The sequence below is a fragment of the Mustela nivalis genome (genome assembly GCF_964662115.1).
Source record: "Mustela nivalis genome assembly, chromosome: 17".
NCBI classification, from domain to species: domain Eukaryota; kingdom Metazoa; phylum Chordata; class Mammalia; order Carnivora; family Mustelidae; genus Mustela; species Mustela nivalis.
Genome location: NC_139036.1, coordinates 48,002,321 through 48,022,103, shown reverse-complemented (window position 1 = coordinate 48,022,103; position 19,783 = coordinate 48,002,321). Strand labels below are relative to the sequence as shown.

At 45.4% G+C, this 19,783-nt stretch overlaps 2 protein-coding genes across 4 annotated transcripts in view; one reads left to right on the top strand and one right to left on the bottom strand.

The window, feature by feature from the left end:
* Positions 1-15,341, top strand: part of TEX2 (testis expressed 2) — a 105,505-nt gene extending 90,164 nt beyond the window's left edge. For 2 of the 3 annotated variants that reach the window (XM_082706639.1, XM_082706638.1), the window contains 5 exons: positions 1,956-2,088; positions 7,725-7,850; positions 9,778-9,987; positions 11,931-12,051; positions 13,660-15,341. In XM_082706639.1, coding sequence (XP_082562765.1) covers positions 1,956-2,088; positions 7,725-7,850; positions 9,778-9,987; positions 11,931-12,051; positions 13,660-13,782 — 713 coding nt within the window. In that variant the 3' untranslated portion in view covers positions 13,783-15,341. The remainder of the gene's footprint in view (positions 1-1,955; positions 2,089-7,724; positions 7,851-9,777; positions 9,988-11,930; positions 12,052-13,659) is intronic. The other variant, XM_082706640.1, reaches the window with a different exon arrangement.
* Positions 1-19,783, bottom strand: part of TACO1 (translational activator of cytochrome c oxidase I) — a 742,329-nt gene that overhangs the window by 303,490 nt on the left and 419,056 nt on the right. The window lies entirely within an intron of this gene.

The following is a 19,783-nucleotide window of genomic DNA, read 5'->3' as shown; positions in this document are numbered from 1 at the left end:
AAGGTGGAGATATTCTACAGTAACAAGTATCTTCTTTTTTTTTTTTTTTAAAGGTTTTAAAAATTTATTTGACAGAGATAAAGAGATGACAAGTAGGAGGGTGGGGAGCGGTAGGCAGGCTCCCCGCTGAGCAGAGAGCCCACTGTGGGCTTTGATCCCAGGACCCTAAGCTGAAGGCAGAGGCTTAACCCACTGAGTCATCCAGGCGCCCCTACTTATTATTTTTTAATAATCTCTACTAAATGTGAGGCTCAAACTCATGACCCTGAGATCAGCAGTTTCCTGCACTTCCAACTGAGCCACCCAGGCGCCCCAATAAGTATCTTCTTTACTGATGTTCTATCTATATTGAGTTTAAAGCCTGTTCGTATCTAGCCTTTGCCCTGTTCCCTTTCCACCGGAAGTGATTGGTGACTTTCTTCATTAAAACCGATATACCCTTTGTTTCTAGTAAGAGTACCTTTGAAGAGCAAGCTAATTGATGACTTTTTATTAATTTAAGCAAGAAATAAAGCAGTTTTGTGAGCTGCTACCAACAAGACAGTCGCATTGAGCTGCATATCACTTAATATCATTTGTGGAAAACAATTACCTTCAATTATGATAAAAAGAATTTTGTTGAAAACAAAATGGGACTCATTCCGCCTTTAGTGAGGAATTACACCATTAGTGCCTCTTGAGGTGAAGCAGAGCTTTCATCTGAAACAGTGGCCAAATGGGGGATTGGTTATTTACTGTAATTGCTTGAAAATCCTGCTGTGTGTCAACGATGGTTTTAAATTAGTTTCCTGCTTCCTTTTCGATGTTGTCATGCATCTTATGAGGATCTATAAAGTTGATAAACATTTAAACACCCACTTGAGGGATCCCACGTTGATTGAAAGTCCGTGAAGTGTTATGGAACCCTGAGTCTGAACACTCACGGCATAGCATGTTCTACCCCCAAACCCCAGAGTCCTGGTGTGGAAGGTCGGGTGATGGTCCCTGATGGCATTGTGGCCTTCTGGTCAGTGGCCACTTCTGTCGGTGGCCCATCCCAGTGCAATTCCACAAGGCTGAGAACCTCTTACATACGAGCTCACTGACACTGGTGTCTTTTGTAAAGAACAGCGTTTTTGGTTTTGTTTTGTTTTGTTTTTAAGGATTTTATTTATTTATTAGAGAGAGAGAGCACACAAGTAGGCAGAGAGTTAGGCAGAGAGAGAGGGGGAAGCAGGCTCCCTGCTGAGCAGAGAGCCTGACTCGGGGCTCCATCCCAGGACGCTGAAATCATGACCTGAGCCAAAGGCAGAGGCTTAACCCACTGAGCCACCCAGGCACTCCAAGAATGGAGTTTTAAACTAAGTTACCAAGAGGCTACCCTACTTTATCCAGGTAATTCTGGGGCTTGAATGTGACTTTTGTGCATTGCTAAGCAATTTCCAGAAAGAAAAGGGTGCTAACGATGTTTGTCCCTCTCCTTATCATACTGAGCTCAGTCTGAAGCATTTCCTGTGCCCCATTCCCCCACCATGAGATCATTTGAAGGCAGTGGTTCTCACACACGTCTTTAAAGAATAGCCCTGCATTCAGTGAGGTCTCCGCACCTCTCTTCTGCCTCATAACTGGCTGGGAATCAGCAGGCCTTGTCCTGGCTTCACCCTGGGTCAAGCCATCCTCCTGGTGGGAGTGTATTTTCCTACTACATGTGAGAATGAATCCAGAGAACAGGACGCCTCCAGCACTCACAGGTGCAGTGAGCTCACCGTTTTAATGGATATTTACGTGTTGGCAAGTTGACAAACGCTTGAACCCTTTCCAGGAGGACCTCTTGGGTAGTCAAGCGATATAAATCTACCGATTTTCAATGTGATACCTACTTCGATACTTTAAAATACATATTTTTATACTGTCATCTATAGCCATGTTTTTCTGGGGTGAAAAAAAAAACTTCTGTTTTTTCACCATTTCTCCAGGACTCTGGATCGATTTGGAAATGTCCTACAATGGGTCCTTTCTGATGACTCTCGAGACCAAAATGAATTTGACCAAACTAGGTAAAGAGCCTCTTGTTGAAGCCCTGAAGGTTGGAGAAATTGGCAAAGAAGGGTAAGGGGCCGTATGAATTTACTAACCCAACCCTGGGGAACCAACCTCTCCCTCTAGTCTTTGAGAAACAGCTTAGATATGTAGTAGCCTTAGATGTTGAGTGAGTTTCCGGGCAAGTGCTTCCGGACCACAGAGGATTTCAGGGGTTTATTCCCTGTTTTCATCCCCACTTCTGCTCAGCGCCTTGTGTCCTCAGTGTTGCCGGTGGGGTGCACAGCATCAATTACCCAGAAAGCATCACTGACCCAGACCTGTAGGACAGGCTCATCTGCACAGTAAAATGCTCTGTGAAGAGAATCATCATCCAGAAACTTCCTCCTTTAACTTGCAGCCCCAGATAGCATTGTGTGGGCAACGCTAAGGGCCCTAGGGGGTCTATGTGCTTTAATCACGCAGAGTCTGAATTATTTCTAATAAGACGATTAATTTTGCAGCCAGCATGGTGCTCCTAAAGTGTTTTGAGATGTATTTTCCTTAAATAATACAATATTGATTTGCTTAGTAGTGAATTCTTCTCTTTGTAGAAGATCTTGTATCTGATGCCCAGAGTTTGTCTGATTTGGTAAACATTTCAAATTCATGAGATAGTTAATGAAGGTTAATTTTTTCCCCCTTAGATGCCTAGAATGGGTAAGCTAGAACTTTACATTCCCATGTACCTTAAAATGACTGCCTCTGACCACAAATTTAAATTATGGTATTGTTTTGACCAAACTAAAAATGCTGAGTAGGATCTGCTTCTCACATTTTTATCCCTTTGGCATGGAATCAACGGTACGTTAACAGGAAAACCCCACAAGGAGCCACCTTCTCAAGGTCTAGATAAAAGACACACAGACTCTTAGATTTGTGCTTAGTTACGATGCTGACTAATGCGTATATTCATACATGCGGTCATAGCAGATAGGGAGGTTTCATACATTCGAGAATGTGCTTTTACTTAGATTATTCTGATTTAATGAAATAATTGGAGAATTTCCCCACCTGTATGCAATCTAACCTGTATCTGTGCTATTTTCCTTTCGTTTTTCTGCTATTTGTTAAAATGTGTTTGGATTCGGCAATCTGTGGATTTTATTTTCTGGTGAGTGGTGTTTATCAACTCTCCGTGTAGCATTTCATACCCTGTGGGTGCTGAGTCTTGTTTTGGTCTCACGTGACGCCACTAGGAAGCTTGTCCTTTCATCATGTTCCTGGACATAAAGGCTCAATGTGTAGACCTAAGAGGATTGAGGTCAGAGTCTATAAGAGGCTTTCCTGGGAGGGAAAGTCTTGCCAACTTCCCTGATCTGAGTTGCTGGGGTTTTCATCTAAGTCTCTAATCAGACTCAGTTTCCTGTGTCTGGACGCCCCCACTGCACTGCCAGGGACAGAGCACATTTCAGTCAGAAGGAGTCCATTCTGGAAACAGCCCTGTGCCAGCACCATTGGTAATGGGCGTCTTGGGCAGCAGGTGGGGCCCCGACACAGCTAGGTCCCTGAGATCCTGGCCGTGTAGGCGTTCCACGTTCACCCTTACTCACATGGCTCTCTTGGCACAATTTCAAGTTCATAAACCCTGGCTGATTAGAGGAGAAATAGGTTTCTGAGCAAGCAGTGTTTGTCCAGACTGCATGGGAAAAAAAAAAAAAATCCTCTGCTTTGGGAATATGGTAGTATGATTTTGTAGTATACTTCTGAAGTATCATTTTTTTTTTCCTGGTGGAGTCTGGTATAAAATATCTTGCTTCTTCCTATGAGGGTGTTACCTTATATGTTAATGGATAATCAGCTGTCGTTTAATTTTAAAAGCAGGGGAAAAGAGCCACTCCAAAAGTACTTCATTTGGTAAAAGAGCCCTGGAAAAATGAACCGTTAATTTTTTTTTTTTTTTTTTTTTTTTTAAACATGAAGAACCCCTTTGGGAATCCAAGAGCTCTGGATCCTTCTCCCTGAAAATGCCTGTGCATATACCATTTGAGTTCACAATTTCTGGGAATATTGAGAGCCTCTGAAAGCCCATCCATGACTAAGAACCCAATAATCCCAGAAGTGATTCTAGAATCCACGCCTTTACTTCCTCAGTCCTGAGCGTATTGGAACACCCTTAACAGTGAATCTCTCTGAAGAGTAGCCTGTGGAAGGGCCTCTGCTTTGTCTCTCGGCTTTTTCTCAGTCCCCCTTTAAGTGTGCAAGTAATCGTGCTCTGGGGGCGGGGGTGTTTCTCTAGAAGATGCTGCTCACCCTGCGGGAAGCCCCACTTGTAGAAAGTTTGCTCGTGTCCTCACGTTACTACCCTGAGGATGATAGGAAGAAATGGCGGCCTCTGTGGCTTTAGTCCAGTGAAGTCCTTTCTCTTTTAAATGTGTGTATACTTTTTATTCGTAGACTTTTTTCCTTTAATCTTTATTGCCCAAGTAGCTGCCGTTTTATATGTTGTAGTTAACATCACTTTGGGGTGATAAGGTGCTCAAAGTGGGATTCAGGTAGCAAGCTGAGCAGTCGTAACTTTAGGACTTGACCCGAAGAGGACCAGAGGGAGCCAGGGAAATGTTCTCCATGCTGGGGGCTCTCTGAAGGGACCGTGGCTTTGGAGGAGGGCGTTTCCTATAAGGCAGTTGGCCTGTTCATGCTCTACCTCAGCAGCCTGTGTCCAGCGAGCCAGTCCCCACAGGGGTGCCCCTGCCACCTCCATATTGGGTCTGTAGTCCATAGCATACCCCAAACTACCACTATCGCAAAGCTCCTGGTTTTGGGGAGCCAGGTGCCTACAGCCCACCCCGTGACCCGGCCTTTCTCTGTGGGTGTGCACACGTGCGTGCCTGGGCCACATGTATGGTGGCCATCTCGCTGGGCTGTCTCATCCTTCACTTACAGTATTTTTTGGAGCTGCCTTTTAGAACTGTCTCTCGAGTCTGTGACATTCTTTTAACTATTTTGAGCATCAGCAAATCATCCTGCTTTGGATCCTGGAGAAATTGCTAGTTGTTCAGAGGCAATGGTGATTATGAGACCAAGAAATGAAATGGTCTGTCCAAGATAGAGTATCAGTGATACAATAATTCACTTTTTCTTATGTGTCTGATTCTAAGCACATGTCCAAAAAGATTTTTAGCAGCAGCAGCAAAACTAGAATTAGCCCTTTAAGGTGGCTTTTTTTTTTTTTTTTTTTTTTTTTTTTTTTAAAGATTTTATTTATTTATTTGTCAGAGAGAGAGCGAGTGAGAGCGAGCACAAGCACAGGCAGACAGAGTGGAAGGCAGAGTCAGAGGGAGAAGCAGGCTCCCTGCGGAGCAAGGAGCCCGATGTGGGACTCGATCCCAGGCCGCCGGGATCATGACCTGAGCCGAAGGCAGCTGCTCAACCAACTGAGCCACCCAGGCGTCCCTAAGGTGGCTTTTTGAAAGGATATCATACTCATCTGGATTCTAAGATGCATATTAAAAAATGAGGCTAATAAGCATTATATACATTATTATTAATACATTCTAGCACACTATACACAATGTGCAGTGTATCTTTCTCTGAAGCTCATGCTGCCATCATGAGATCTTCAGATGCACGTTCAGTTACAAAACTATCTGCCAAACAGAGTGACACATTTAATTAGCTGGTGCCATGTAGAGGTACCGTTTGTTCCAAAATCACAATTTGATGTCACCTGGTCTACTTTAACTGATAGGGTGTTGTCTCCATGACTAACTTCAAGCCACAGAATGTTTCCTGTTCTCTGGCCTGCGGAGGATTAATTTGGGAACCTGCGAGCTCTTTGCAGTGCTCAGCCCTTGGCATCTTCTGCTTCAGGCCTGGGGGCTGCCAGATGACAAGTACCAGTGGGGACAGGAGGGGATGGGGGGCTCAGAGGGTCTCACCGCAGCCCCAGATCACAAGGCAGCTTTCTGTGCTGCGTGGCTGAGGAACCAGCTTCCTGAGCCGGGAGGACACAGACGCCTCGCCTGCTAGCGCTGGGTCTGTGAGCCAGGGAGCCCGGGCGCTGTGCTGCTGGATGAGCAAAACAGACGTCTCAGGTGGCCGTGTGACCTTCGGGGATTTGCCTCCCTGACTTTCCTCAGGCCAACCCCCAGCTTGGGCTTTCTTGGGAATACTATTTTGCTGTGCACATTTTATATAAAAGAAGATCTCTGTGAGGGCTGCCTGACCACGGGAGACTCTGCCATGGCTTTGAGAGCAGCGGGCACCCATAAGCGTTCCCAGACTAGCCCGGACACTGATGGAAGGAGGCGGAGTCAGTCCGGTCCTGTCGTCTTGGCCAGGGACAGGAGGCTTTCATATCTGCAGGGGGAGCCTCCCTTTAACTGTACGCTCAAGCCTGTTGGCTGAAACAGCTGGCTCTCGTGTTTCCGAGCTGGGCTTGGGGAGGAGCCGGGTGTCCTGCCAGGGAGGACGCTTGCGAGGTCTTCTTACAGTCCGGCTCCTGTTCAGGGGTGGGGATTTCAGCCCCACCCTTCCAGGGCTGGGGCCTCTGCTGGCCCTTCAGGTCTGCACTCATGTGTGTACTCTGCCCTTGGGTGCCCTTGGCCCCCATTGGCCAAAAAATGGCTGTCTCCCCCTGCCCCCTCCTTGAGCATCAGAGGAAGACCCCAAAAGGGATTGCACCTGTAGGAATAGGACCTAAGCCCCGCTGCCTTCTCCTGTCCTGGTAATTTTGTCCTGATCAAAAATACGAGGCCTTGCCTCTGCTTTGTGACCATTTGGTTGCTTAGTAGTGTTCCAAGACTGATCTGTCCCTTGTTCGCTTCATCCCAGTTAAGTGTCTGAGCCTCAGAGATGGACCCGGCCTCTCTGCTCCTCTGAAGCAAAGCAGCCATCCAGGGAGGGAACTGCCTTTCATGGGGCCAGAGCTCAGCTAGGAACCCCACCCTGTGCCATAGAGGGGCACTTGCCCCTGCTGGGGTTCTAGTAACCCCCCTGCCTCTGGACACTGAGTATCCAACCTGGAAGGATTAATGAGGGACTTTGCTCCTTCATGAGGCTTCGTATTACTTTATTTTTAAAATGGTTTTTTACTTTGTATTTCTCCAGGAAAATTCCTGGGTTTTCCCATCAGTTGCTTCCCAGAGTCCCTTGAGATTTGTCTCTTGTGATTGTTGAGATTTGTCACTTTTTCTATGGCCTTTAGGAGCTAAGGCAGGTATGGGGTAGGCTACGTAGGTTCACTAGGAAGGAGTCTTGAGTCAAAATGAATCTGGAGGCGATGAAGGAAGCATCATAGTTACGGAGCTGAGCCAGAGTCAAGGGACTTGCCTGAACATCCCTGTCATGGGTGAGAGGAGGTCATGTCACCAACATAAGCTGTCACCTCCCCGCCCCTGCAACCATCGTTCTTTCCATTTTCCCTCCCATGTGGCTCCTGCGCGCTGCTGATGAGGTCACTGCATTCTCTGTCACGCCCCCACCTGTCCTGACGCATGCGCAAGATGGAACTCCTGAGGCCCAAGTCCTCCGTGCTGCTCTCGGGGGACTTGGTGCTGAAGAGTCTCCCGGGTACCCTGACCAATCCCAAGGCTCTTGGATTGGGCCTCGTCTTTTCTGGGTGGGGTGGGGAGAGTGAGGACACGTTTGCGGTGGGGCATGTGTGTTCTCTGTCGAAGCGGAGCCCCACGGGCAGGCTACGGTGGTGACTCTGCCCTCATCAGTTGCAGGCCCAGGGCGTACTGTCTGGCAGACAGCGAGGAGGAGTCCTCCAGTGCCGGCTCCTCAGAGGAAGACGACGCTCCAGAGCCCAGCGCAGGAGACAAACCCCTTCTCCCAGGGGCCGAAGGGTGAGTGGATCCAGTTTCCAGGGTCTCCACGGGTCAAGGTGCCAAGTTGGGAGTGAGCTTTTCCCCCTCTTCGCAGTAATCTTTCTTACGCCTTCACGTTGAGTGAACGGTTTTTGCGTTAAGAACCCAAAGTGGCTTCCAACTCCGGGCCCCAGAGCAAAAACACCTGAATAGCTTTCCTGAGCTGAGAAGGTTCCCCCATCAGAACGGCTTTCCCAGGCCATTGAAGAAAACTAATATTTTCTAAAGATGTTACTTAAATTCAAATTAGTTAGCATATATTGTATTATTAGCTAATTAAAATAATTAGCATATGTTGTATATTGTATTATTAGCATATGTTGCATTATAATTAATATATTAGCATATACTATATCATTAGAATTTAGTAATTCATCCCTTGCATGTAAGAAAATTAGGAGTACAGAATTGAAAGGCCTGCTTGCGGCCAGAGGCACAGCTTACGCAACACCTCCCCCTGGTGTCGGCAGAGGGCACTGCGCCCCCTTGGTCAGGTTGCGTTTCTGTTGGCGCTGCCGGAACCTTCCTGCAAGACTGGAACACTGCAGGGGATTTCTTTGGTGTAGTTCGAAGATGTGGGTCACTTAGCTGATCTTTTGGATCATGAATTTTATTGCCTGTTACTTGGATTATGGAATAGTTGGAGGGTTTACACAGCTTCTCCATAAGGAGCTTTTTGTTACTTAGAGTGAGTCGAAGAAACGAAGATTATAAAGACACCAGAGATTGAGAAGCACTTAGTAAGAAAAGAGCAGCCTGTTTGCTTCTGAAATCCGAAACAAGATGGAGAGAGTGTGGACATTTGAGGAGTTGATACTAAAGTTTGTATATGTTATTTAAAACCTACCCTCTTCACCTTCCTAAGAATGACTGCTTTTCCCTATACACACATACTGTGCCTGACACTCTGAAACTCTGGAGGATTGTTAAAAGCAAATATCCTCTCTTCTGAGGGAAGTCTTATATAGCTAGGACCTGATAGAAAAGCTTGCTTTCTTGGCCTGCTGGCGTGCCAGCTTGATGGGTAGTTTTCTTTAAAAAGGAGTTCTAAAGCCCTTTGAAAAGTAGTTGCCACTTAAAGTTGATAATAACATCACCTAAAAGGCAGTCAAGGGGCGCCTGGGTGGCTCAGTGGATTAAGCCTCTGCCTTTGGCTCAGGTCACGGTCCCAGGGTCCTGGGATCGAGCCCTGCATCGGGCTCTCTGCTCGACAGGAAGCCTATTCCCCCCCCCCGCCCCCCGCCTGCCTCTCTGTCTACTTGTGATCTCTGTCTGTCAAATAAATAAATAAAATTCTTTTAAAAATAGTAATAATAAAATAAATAAACAAAAGGCAGTCAGTTAAGTCCTGGATTTTATGTCCCTGTCGTTGCAGGGACATGATTTCTTATTGGATGTGTAGAGATGGGGCAGTTTCTCTAACAGGACGCAGGATTTATAATCAGTCATAGTAGGTGTAGTAGTAAGAGGAGGAGGTAGGAGGAGGAGAAGGAAGAAGAGGTAGGAGGAGGACAGGTGAGATGCCTTCTCTGTGCTGTGAGAACTCTGTCTCTCCGTTGGACATGACGTGGACTCTGTCCACTCTCTGCAGCTTCTCTAATGTAGTACTTCCTCAGCTGGAGGTTATTTTGCCCCCAGCGGACCTCAAGCGATGTCTGGAGACATTTTTTACTATCATGACTAGGGAAGCATGCTGTTGAGGTCTAGAAGGTTGAGGCCAGGGATGTGGCTAAGCCACCTACAGTGCCCGGAACAGCCCCGAGAACAAAGACTTAGTCAGTCCAAAATGTGGGTGGCGCTTCGGTTGAGAAACTCCTGTCTAAGGTGAGGTGAATGAAGAGCCACAGGGTTGCGGGGGAGAGAGGGCAAAGTTTATCTAACACCTGTCTGCGTCCCTCATTTAAAGGTATGTTGGAGGTCATCGAACAAGTAAGATCATGAGGTTTGTCGATAAAATTACCAAGTCAAAATACTTCCAAAAAGCAACAGAGACAGAGTTCATTAAGAAGAAGATTGAAGAAGTCTCCAACACACCCCTGCTGCTAACCGTGGAAGTGCAGGAATGCAGAGGAACCTTGGCAGTCAACATTCCACCTCCGCCGACTGACCGAATATGGTGCGTACCGCTGGTCACGTGACCCTACATATCCCACCTGCCTCCCCCCTAGCCCGAAATGATGGAAAGTGCCCACTCCTGGGCAGAAGCACTCTCAGATGTTCCATCATGGAACCTTAATGTCTATTGCAAATCCAGTTGTGCTTTCTTCTGTGAATGCTTGATTCCCATTGAAAGCTTCCTCTTCACATGTTTCTCTTCTTGGTCTTCCTCTCCTTGGAAGCCAGCTCTTTCCACCAGTTAGAACAGCCGCCATCGTAGAGCTCTTATTCTCTGCCTGGCCTGGGGTGTCGCTTCTTCGCCATCAGTCCTCATAGCATCCCGCAGAGATGGGTACCACTGTCACCTGCTTATGCATTCAGCAGAGCCCAGGATGTTTAGGGAAGACTCCCTGGGTTGGACCTCCGTGTTAAGGAGGCAGAACCTCTGCACTTGGTAATTGTGGTAGCCAGTCTAACCAACGAGTTGTCATCGTATGAACCAGTGGTTCTCAACCCTATCTGCGTATCACAGTCAACCTCAGACTCATTAAAAACAAAAGATTTACCCAGCCCCAGGATCCAGGGCATGGGGCACTAAGCCAGGATTGAGAAACACTGAAATAACCTATTATTCATGGGGCCAGCAGAAGAAAATCATTATCTGTAAACTTCAGTTTAAAAATTGACATTCCAGATCCTTTAAAATGTATATAATAAGTGTATACAGTGATTGCAGGAGACTTCATTGTACCAGAAACTATGTTGGCATAAAAAAGATAGCTCTGTTCTATCCTAGAGTTGAAACTGTCATGCTGGTACATACCCCTGGCATTCAGAAGGGTTTATGAGAATGATCAGAAGACAGTTTTTCAGTTGACTAACCATTTGAAAATGATACCAGTGCTTCCCAGTAAAAACTTTAAAATGCCTTTTTAGATTTTATTTTTTGAGAGTAGTATTTTCATTGGGAAAAAAAAAAAAGTGATTGGGAACAAATGAAAAAAGTGGAGGGGAAAAAAAGCCTCTCATCTTACCACTCACAAATAACCATTATTAATATCTTACTGTACAGTCTTCCAAACCTAACAAAAAATATTTTCTTTAATAGAGTTGACACATTTCTTCACTTTCGTGCTTTAAGATGTATTAGTTACAGGTGCCACTGCTTAGTGGAAGACAAAATTAAAGGCTTCTGGGGTCCTACTACCCAGTGCCTTTATTATGAATCCATAAAGTTAAGTATAGATCTTGAGAGAGTTTAGAAATGCTTGTAGCAATTTGACATTTTTGTTGTAATTTTTAGAACATTGATCCATGACAAATGGAAGTTTTTAGGTAGTTTGATAGCACACAGTCTCGTTTCTGGATCCTTTGCCAACAGTTCTGAATGCCAGTCTGCTCTACTGGGAGGCCTTAATAAGCATGCTGTGGGGGATGGGAAGAAAAAGCAGGTTACAGAATGTTCTTTGTTTACATATGCATGTTAGGAGTGTGAGGGAAGTTGACCCTGGTCCTGTCTTGGGGGTGAGATTCAGAGAGAGGCAGTAGCTTTCACATTCTCCTTCGTACACATGTATATTTTGGGGTTTGCAATGTACATATACTACCTTTATTAAAATAGAAACAAAGATCTTTGCTGTTTCAGGAAAAATGACAACAACAACAACAACAAAAACCAAACAGAAAATAATGCCCAGGTCAGACTTTTCCAGTAGTGCTTCCTAAATTTCCCAGCTTGTCAGAACTGTTCTCGGATCATCACAGCCTTACATGTAGTCCAGGGATGTGGGAGCTCATGATTCCTGTTTGGTGCCTTGAATCATTTTAGAGGGGTTTTTACAGCAAGAGAACATTTAGTTAGGCAGATAGCCCTGGGTAAATGAACAGTGTTTGCTGTTGGTACTTGTCCACTTGTCTCTTTGCATCTAAACGTAGTTGTTTACTACTTGTTTTCTTCAAAAGGTACGGTTTCCGGAAGCCACCACATGTAGAGCTGAAAGCTCGGCCAAAACTTGGAGAGAGAGAAGTGACTTTAGTTCATGTGACAGACTGGATAGAGAAGAAACTGGAACAAGAGTTTCAGGTAAACGTGTGGTGTCACCTGGTGTGCCTTTCACCAGAGTCTCAAAGCTCAGGGCAGAGCAGCGGTTCTGAGGTCCATCCAGGTCAGGATCTGCTTTTGAGAATCTACTGAAAGCTATGGGCCCTCATCCCAGGAAAGTACCCATCATGATCAAACGGGCATACAACTTTAGGTACAGTCTCAGAAACCCCGAGCCCTAGCCACAGAACCCCGTTAAGTTGTTCAGAGGAAGCCCCAAAGGTGGGTTCGCTAAGCCAGAGCTCTTTCTCCAAGCCTGGTTTCTGCTTTCTGCCGCCCAAGCAAACAGCGGTATAGCCAAGGCCCTGGGATCAACTGTCAGGAATTCGAGGCATGGTTGTCTTTTAAGGTGTCATAAATTGGCAAACAATTTTCTTTGTAAATGAGTTCCACCTTTTGAAGGAGATCCCTAATTTTGCAGGGGTATATCTTGAGCTCTTGCCTTTAAAAACTTATATTCATATTTAAAAGCTATGGACGAATGTTAACCGAAAACCAGTTTCTGGAAAGCTTAGCAATGTCATCAAGTGGAAAAGTACTTTGAACCTAGGGAGGGGAAAGACAATCTTTAGTTTTTTTCCTTTTCCCTAGATCCTACAATAGGCATTAGAGTGGGTCATCTCTTTCAGGGATATTGGGGTACAAAGAGCACAAAGAAAGGACAAGGGGTGGAGGTTGGCACCTGGGTTTTGTGGGTTTTGGTTGTTTTTTGTTTTTTTTTTTTTTTTTAAGATTTATTTATTTTAGAGAGAGAGTGTGAGGAGGTGCAAAGGGAGAAGGAGAGAATCTCAACCAGACTCCCTCCAGAGTGCAAAGCCCATTGCAAAGCCCAACTCGAGGCTCTATCTCATGACTGTGAAATCATGACCTCAGTTGAAATCCAGAGTCAGACACTCAATTGACTGAGCCACCCAGGCACCCTGGCATCTGGTATTTTTGAGGCAAGTTGGGAAGTTGATGAGTAATTGCTACAACCTCCCATAGCCATCTTTTTTTTGCTTTGTGTATGCTTTCGTAAGAGGGGTGTTACTGGAGACTTAACGTATTGCCAAAATTCACTTGCATAAAATTAGTTTATAAACAGGGTAGGCAAAGCACCATTACTATCAATCACTGCTTGTTTTTCTTATGTTCATTATGAAGTAGGATTTCTTTCATTTATAGCTTTGTCTGGTTCTGGGTGAAAAAAATGAGCTTACATTTGTTGCTAAGATCTAAATGAATAAAATTCACTTGGGATTTGTGTTCTGGACCTAGCAATTTGGAAATACTAAAAGTCCCTGAAGCCAATTTTCTTAAACTAATGGTGTTGATTATTTATGAATTCATTCATGAATTCATTATTATTTATGAATTTTATCATATGTACATGAAATCAAAGGCTGCTTCTGCCCCAGAGCTGAGTTCTTGAGTCCATGTGCTAATGTGATTCGACTTTTTAAATATGGCAGAGAAACTAGTTTAGAATGTGCACAAAGCTGTTTCATGTGTACTTGTAAAACTTCTCCAAATCCTAAAATGATCAGAACAGAATAGGGTGACACCCTGAGAAAAGCAAGCATTCTTCCACATGGCTATTTCTTTCTACAGAAAGTTTTTGTCATGCCAAACATGGATGATGTCTATATCCCTATAATGCACTCGGCCATGGACCCTCGCTCCGCTTCCTGCCTCCTCAAGGACCCACTTGTGGAGGCTGCTGATCAGCTGTGATGGGTGAAGATCTGACCTTCCCAGTATTAGGAGACCTAGCTCAAGGTGTGGGGTTCTCGGCTGCCATCCGTGCTGTAGCACTGGCCTCTCCTCGTGCCACAGCTTCTGCCCTCTGCCTGCTGGTGCCCATTCCACTGCGAGGTATCATTCCACGCGTCTGGGGAACTGGTGTCCAGGTTGCTGGCTGCAAAACTTAGACTCAGCCAAGGGGACTGTGGGACAGTCACCACAGTGGGCCCAGAGGCTACAGATGACTCACTCCATGGCTTTCTTGAGTCTACCAGTTTTTGTGGCAGCCAGAGCACAGTAAAAGCAAAGCTGTACAACTGGAAGGCTTTCCCTTTGCCTCAACTCCTCCAAAGCTTTTCCTCAGGCGGCTGGTGCACAATGGAACGATTTTTTCACTTCTGCATCTTGTGGGTGATATAGCCCTCCATGCTCCCAGAGAATGTCAATTCAGGAACATGTGGAGGGTGGGGAGTGGAATTTTGTGAACCATTTCATTGATGATAAAGAGATACGCATAGCAACTTAACTTTTTTTCATATTGTGCATTTTGGAAGCAAGTAGCCATAGAACACATACACACTAACATACGATCGACAGGGGTGGGGACAGTGGGATTTATGTGAACATTAGGCAAAGCCATGAGATCAAACCATCCCAAGCCTTCTACCAATGAGATACAATCACCTGGTTCTAACTAATCCCAAATGTTTTCCTGAGACATGAGCATATGTGAAAATGTCAAATACTGCACATCATGAGTGGATTGGGGTCGGGGTAGAGCCAGATCCACATCTTTCTATCAGGCACCTCCTATGTGCTCTGTGCTTTATTTAGGCATCTACATGCTTTGTTAATCAACTGGTTTAGGGGTTAATCTAACTGGTTTTGAGGTTGTGGACAGTTTCCTCTTCTGACAGCCAAAGCAAACTGTCACCTTTGAGAGTCAATACCAAGTTTGCTCAACATTAAACACTACATTATCTAAAAATCCATGTGACCTTTCTTTAATGTTGCCAACCTTATTTGGTGCATTTGTGTCAGAATCTTTAGTTTACAAGTTTGGGAGCTCCCTAGTTGTAGAATTTGCTTTGAGAAGTACTCAAACACAATTTTTTATTGTTTTAAAAGCTGCATTCAACATCAAAACTACCGTGGGTAACTTTTGATAACTTACATCTGTGGACAAAGCTAATAGTGGTTTTTTAAACAGCACCTTGCCTGAACATGACTTTAAAGAAATTAATATATTGAAAAAATATATTTGAATCCTTGATTACTTTAATTGCACCATTAAAACATTTGACTTAAATTATTTGATCATTCCAGTCGGTGTACTGTTCTAATTTCTGTGTGTAGGCCGATTTGCCTGTCAGTCCGCATGTCTTGTTCACTGGTCTATTAATTTTTGTGCAATAACTAAAGGCAGAGGACTAGATGCACTACTGTGTAAAGAGATTACACATGACTACCCTATTGCACTTAAATAGTATGTGGGGATTTACAGTCGCTTGCGTTGTTTCACAAAATAAATATCTCAATGTCAAACACTAGATAAGCATCCAAGTTATTTCTACTCAATCCATTTTGGATAATAGGGAGAGAATAAAGTGTGTACAAGTCCAATTCCTGGGTGACCACCAGATGGGCTAATATTGCAAGGTGGTCCTCACCACACCCTGACGTCGTAGGATTTTAAGAACCCGAGAGAGTCTGGTTTCTACACTCATCTTAACACCCTCAATAGCGTAGTTAATCCTGTTAACTTAAAGCGCCCTGCACTTAAGATATGCCAAAGTAGTTTAAACACGGCCCTCGTGCATCCTTGCCCTTCAGCAGTGCTGCCTTGTGCTCAGAACTGATAGACCTTTCACCTAAACCCGGGTGAGATGGCTCATCACCATCAATCTGGATTGGGAAGGAGTGTGCATTGCATTTACTTTGGTGCCTGATGGGCCCAGTAATGCATGAAATATATCTTTACAACGACCTTGTATAGGCTAACTGGGCTAATTTGCCCAAAGCCTTTATCCCATGCTCAGCACAGGATACAAATACGCAGTTGGCCCTAAATGATAGTTTTCCTAGGTGTGTTGCTGCTACACCTTGGCCAGGCTAGTTTCCAAATTCATGCCGCATCAAGACTGAAACCAGTTCCTGTTAAGTATACCGGGGCTCTTATACTGCTCATTTAGCAACCCCCGCCTTTCAGAGGCCATCCACGGTTAATCAGGTCTCCAGGATCACGGTCAGGAACGTGCTGGGCACTGAGTAGCAAAGCCTACAGGATCCCCGACGTCTCTCCAGGGCGCTTCAACCCGGCTACGAGACAGAGGCTGGAGTCGTCGCAACCCCCCGCGGAAAACCTCCCAGCTCCCTGCAGCCAAGCGCCGCTCTGTAGCTCGCGGTTAAAAGGGCCGCCGGCGGGGGGAACCAGGCGGCCCCAGTTATGCGCAAGCGCAGTACTCTGGCGCTGCAGCCTGACCCCCGGCGCCACGCGCAGGCGCAACGGGGGCTCAAAGGCAGCGCGTCGCGACAAAAACACCCAACGCCGGCACTGGCATCAAATTATTTTATTGAGGGGCTGTGGGGAGAGATCAAAGGGGAGGACAGAGAAATCGGACGCCCTCGGCCCGGCCAGAACCTGCAAGAACGAGAGGAGTGGGTTAGTGGGGCTGCGTCCGCAAGCCCGGTCCCCGCCCGCCGCAACCCCGGAGGCCCGGCTCAGATTGTTGTTCGCATCACCCGCATCAGCAGTCTAACACGTGCTTTTTTTTGGGAATGTCATCACTGCAGGACCCCCAGCGACCCACCCGGTTCCCGCGCCGACCCGCTAGAGCCCATCACAAACACACCAAAAGGTTCCAGCGTCTCAGTCCCGGAAAGAATGAAGCGCTGCTTCTGGCTTCTACTTAAAGGAGCTGACGGGAGGCGGTTGGGCGGGCCTTGCCGGCAGTAACCAATAGCAAGTGAAGCATCCGGTCACGTGCTGTAACGTAGCCTAAGGAGCGGCTGTGCTCGTTGAGTCCTCCAGAGTGTAGAGTGGTCACATGCCAACCATAGAGATGGGAATCAAAGAAATGCCAGTCTGCATTTTTCTCTCTCTTGTATTGATTGCAGGCTTGTAATTCGCCCGTTTCTCTGCAGTTTACAGAAAAGTTTACAAATAGGACCCAACTGATTCACTTGTTTGTGATGTTCTGTTCCAGGAGGTATGCTAGGAGCTGAGCATATAAAGGTGATAATTTAACCTTGTCCTTTTTTTGAAAGTAACCTGTTCGGTTAAGAAGAGTCTGTCTTTGGGGCGCCTGGGTGGCTCAGTGGGTTAAGCCGCTGCCTTCGGCTCAGGTCATGATCTTGGGGTCCTGGGATCGAGTCCCGCATCGGGCTCTCTGCTCAGCCTGCTTCCCTCTCTCTCTCTCTGCCTGCCTCTCCATCTATTTGTGATTTCTCTCTGTCAAATAAATAAATTTAAAAAAAAAAAAGAAGAGTCTGTCTTTGAATGTCGAGGACGTGCAACCAGATCCTGACTTTGTAACGAATTTGTTGTATGACCCTCAACTGGAGGAGATTAGGAATATCCAAAAAAGTTATTGTGAACATTAAATGAAATGATGTCAGTTGCCCTGCACGTTCTGAGTGGTAAAGAAATAATTGTTTTTAAAGGACTGCTGTGATGTGGAAAACTTATGTGAGGGCAGTGCTTTAATAAATGCTGAAACAGGGGCGCCTGGGTGGCTCAGTGGGTTAAAGCCTCTGCCTTCGGCCCAGGTCATGATCCCAGGGTCCTGGAATCGAGCCCCACATCGAGCTCTCTGCTCAGCAGGGAGCCTGCTTCCTTCCCTCTCTCTCTCTCTGCCTGCCTCTCTGCCTACTTGTGATCTCTGTCTGTCAAATAAATAAATAAAATCTTTTTTAAAATAAATAAATAAATAAATGCTGAAACAGAGCTATGAGCAATCTGCTGTGGAAGCCCCAAGGGCCGAATGCCCAACTTTGGGCAAGTTAGAAGTACTTCTAAGTACTGAACTCTTACTATAACCCAGGCACCCTCTTCATTACAGGTGACCCTTGAACAAGGAAGGGGGTGAGGGAGGCTTTGGGGCACCCACCACCCAGCGGTGGAAAATTCCTGACTCTATTATGACTCTCCCACCACCACCAAGGGGTGGTGCCTGGGTATCTCAGCAGGTTAAGCTCCTGATTCTTGATTTCACGGCAGGTCATGATCTCTGGGTTGTGAGATACGCCTCAGGCGGGGCTCTGGCAGGCGTGGATCCTGCTTGAGATTCTCTTATCCCTCTGCCCCTCACCCTGCTCCTGCGCACACTCTCCCTCTCCCTATTTCTTTCTCTCTTAAAAAAAAAAAAATCAGGGGCACCTGGGTGGCTCAGTTGGTTAAGCGGCTACCTTCAGGCGGACCGACACAGTTCAAACCCATGCTGTTCAAGGGTGAACTGTAATGGAGGAAAATATGGCACTGTCCCAAGAGAGCTTAATTTACCTGGAGGGAGAACAGCAACCAGTCACAATATCTGGTTTTATTTCCTCCATGTTCTCTTGGGGAAATTTTTCCTTTTTTCCTCCTAATTAAAAACAAGAAAACCATTTCAACCTGAGCTTGTAGTTACATTGTACTTATTTTCATTATTTTCTACACAGTCTTTAGTTAAATTTAATTTAAATTTAGCTCAGGTTGCATTATTGCAAAGGAAGCCATTCAGAATATTCTTGTGGGTGTGCCAACAAGTTCCTTTGGGGTATGTAGATGGAGGCACAATTGCTGGGCGGTAGGGTAGGCACATTTCCAATTTTCTAGATAATAAGGAATAACTTTCCAAAGTGGATGCTCTCCTTTGCACTCCCGCATTGGCCTACACCCTCTCCAATTCTTGATATTGTCAGACTTTTCATACGTGAGTATACAATGGTATCTCAGTGCAGTTAAATTTTGAAAGCATTTACTAATTTTGATAGGATCATTGAGCAATCAGCTGACAATCGGGTTTTCTCTTCTGCAGTTGCTCTTTTAAAATTAAACTATAAAAAATTAAACTTTATGTACAGTAAAAGGTACCCATATTAAGTGTCCATTTCCCTGGGTTTTGCTTGTTTGTTTTTACAAATAGATACATTTGGGGGTGCCTGGGTGGCTCCGTTGGTTAAGTGTCTGCCTTCGGCTCCATCATGCTCCCAGGGTCCTGGGATTGAGCCCCACGGCTGGCTCCCTGCTCAGCGTGGGGCCTGCTTCTACCTCTCCCTCTGCCTGCTGTTCCCTCTGTTTGTCAAGTAAATAAATAAAATATACTTTTGTTTTAATGTCTTTAAAAAACACCAAAACCAAATAGGCACATTTGTGTGGCCTCCCCCACACTCAAGACACAGAAAATTCTCACTGATCCAAAATGCTTCTCTCTTGCCTCTTTGTAATCAGTGCCCCCCTACCCCCACCTTTAGTCACCAACTCAGGCAGCCACTGACCCATGTTCTGTTATTACAGAATGGTTTTGTCTGTTTTAGATTTTCTTGTAAATGGATTCACGCAGTTTGTACTCTCTTGTGTCTGGCTCCTGTCCCTTAAATGAATGTTTCTGAGATTTGTCCATATTATTGTATCAATGATCGATGCCATTTGTTGCTGAGTAGGATTTCATTATACGAATATGCCGCAGTTTGTTTTTCCATCCGCATGTTTACAGAATTTGAGTTGTTTCCAGTCTGGGGCTATGATGAATAAAGCTGTTATGAACATTAGAAGTCTTTTTATGGACATTTGTTTGCATTCCTTCTAGGAATGGAATTTTTAGATCATGTGATAAGCATATATCTTTAACTTTATAAGAAAGAGCCTATTTTCCAAAGTGATTACACCATTTTACATTCCCACCAGCAATGTATGAGAGGTCTGGTTATTTCAAATCCTGGTCAGCACTTGACATTGTCACTCATTCTAATGGGGCTCATCACGGTTTTAGTTTACAATTTTCTGATGTCC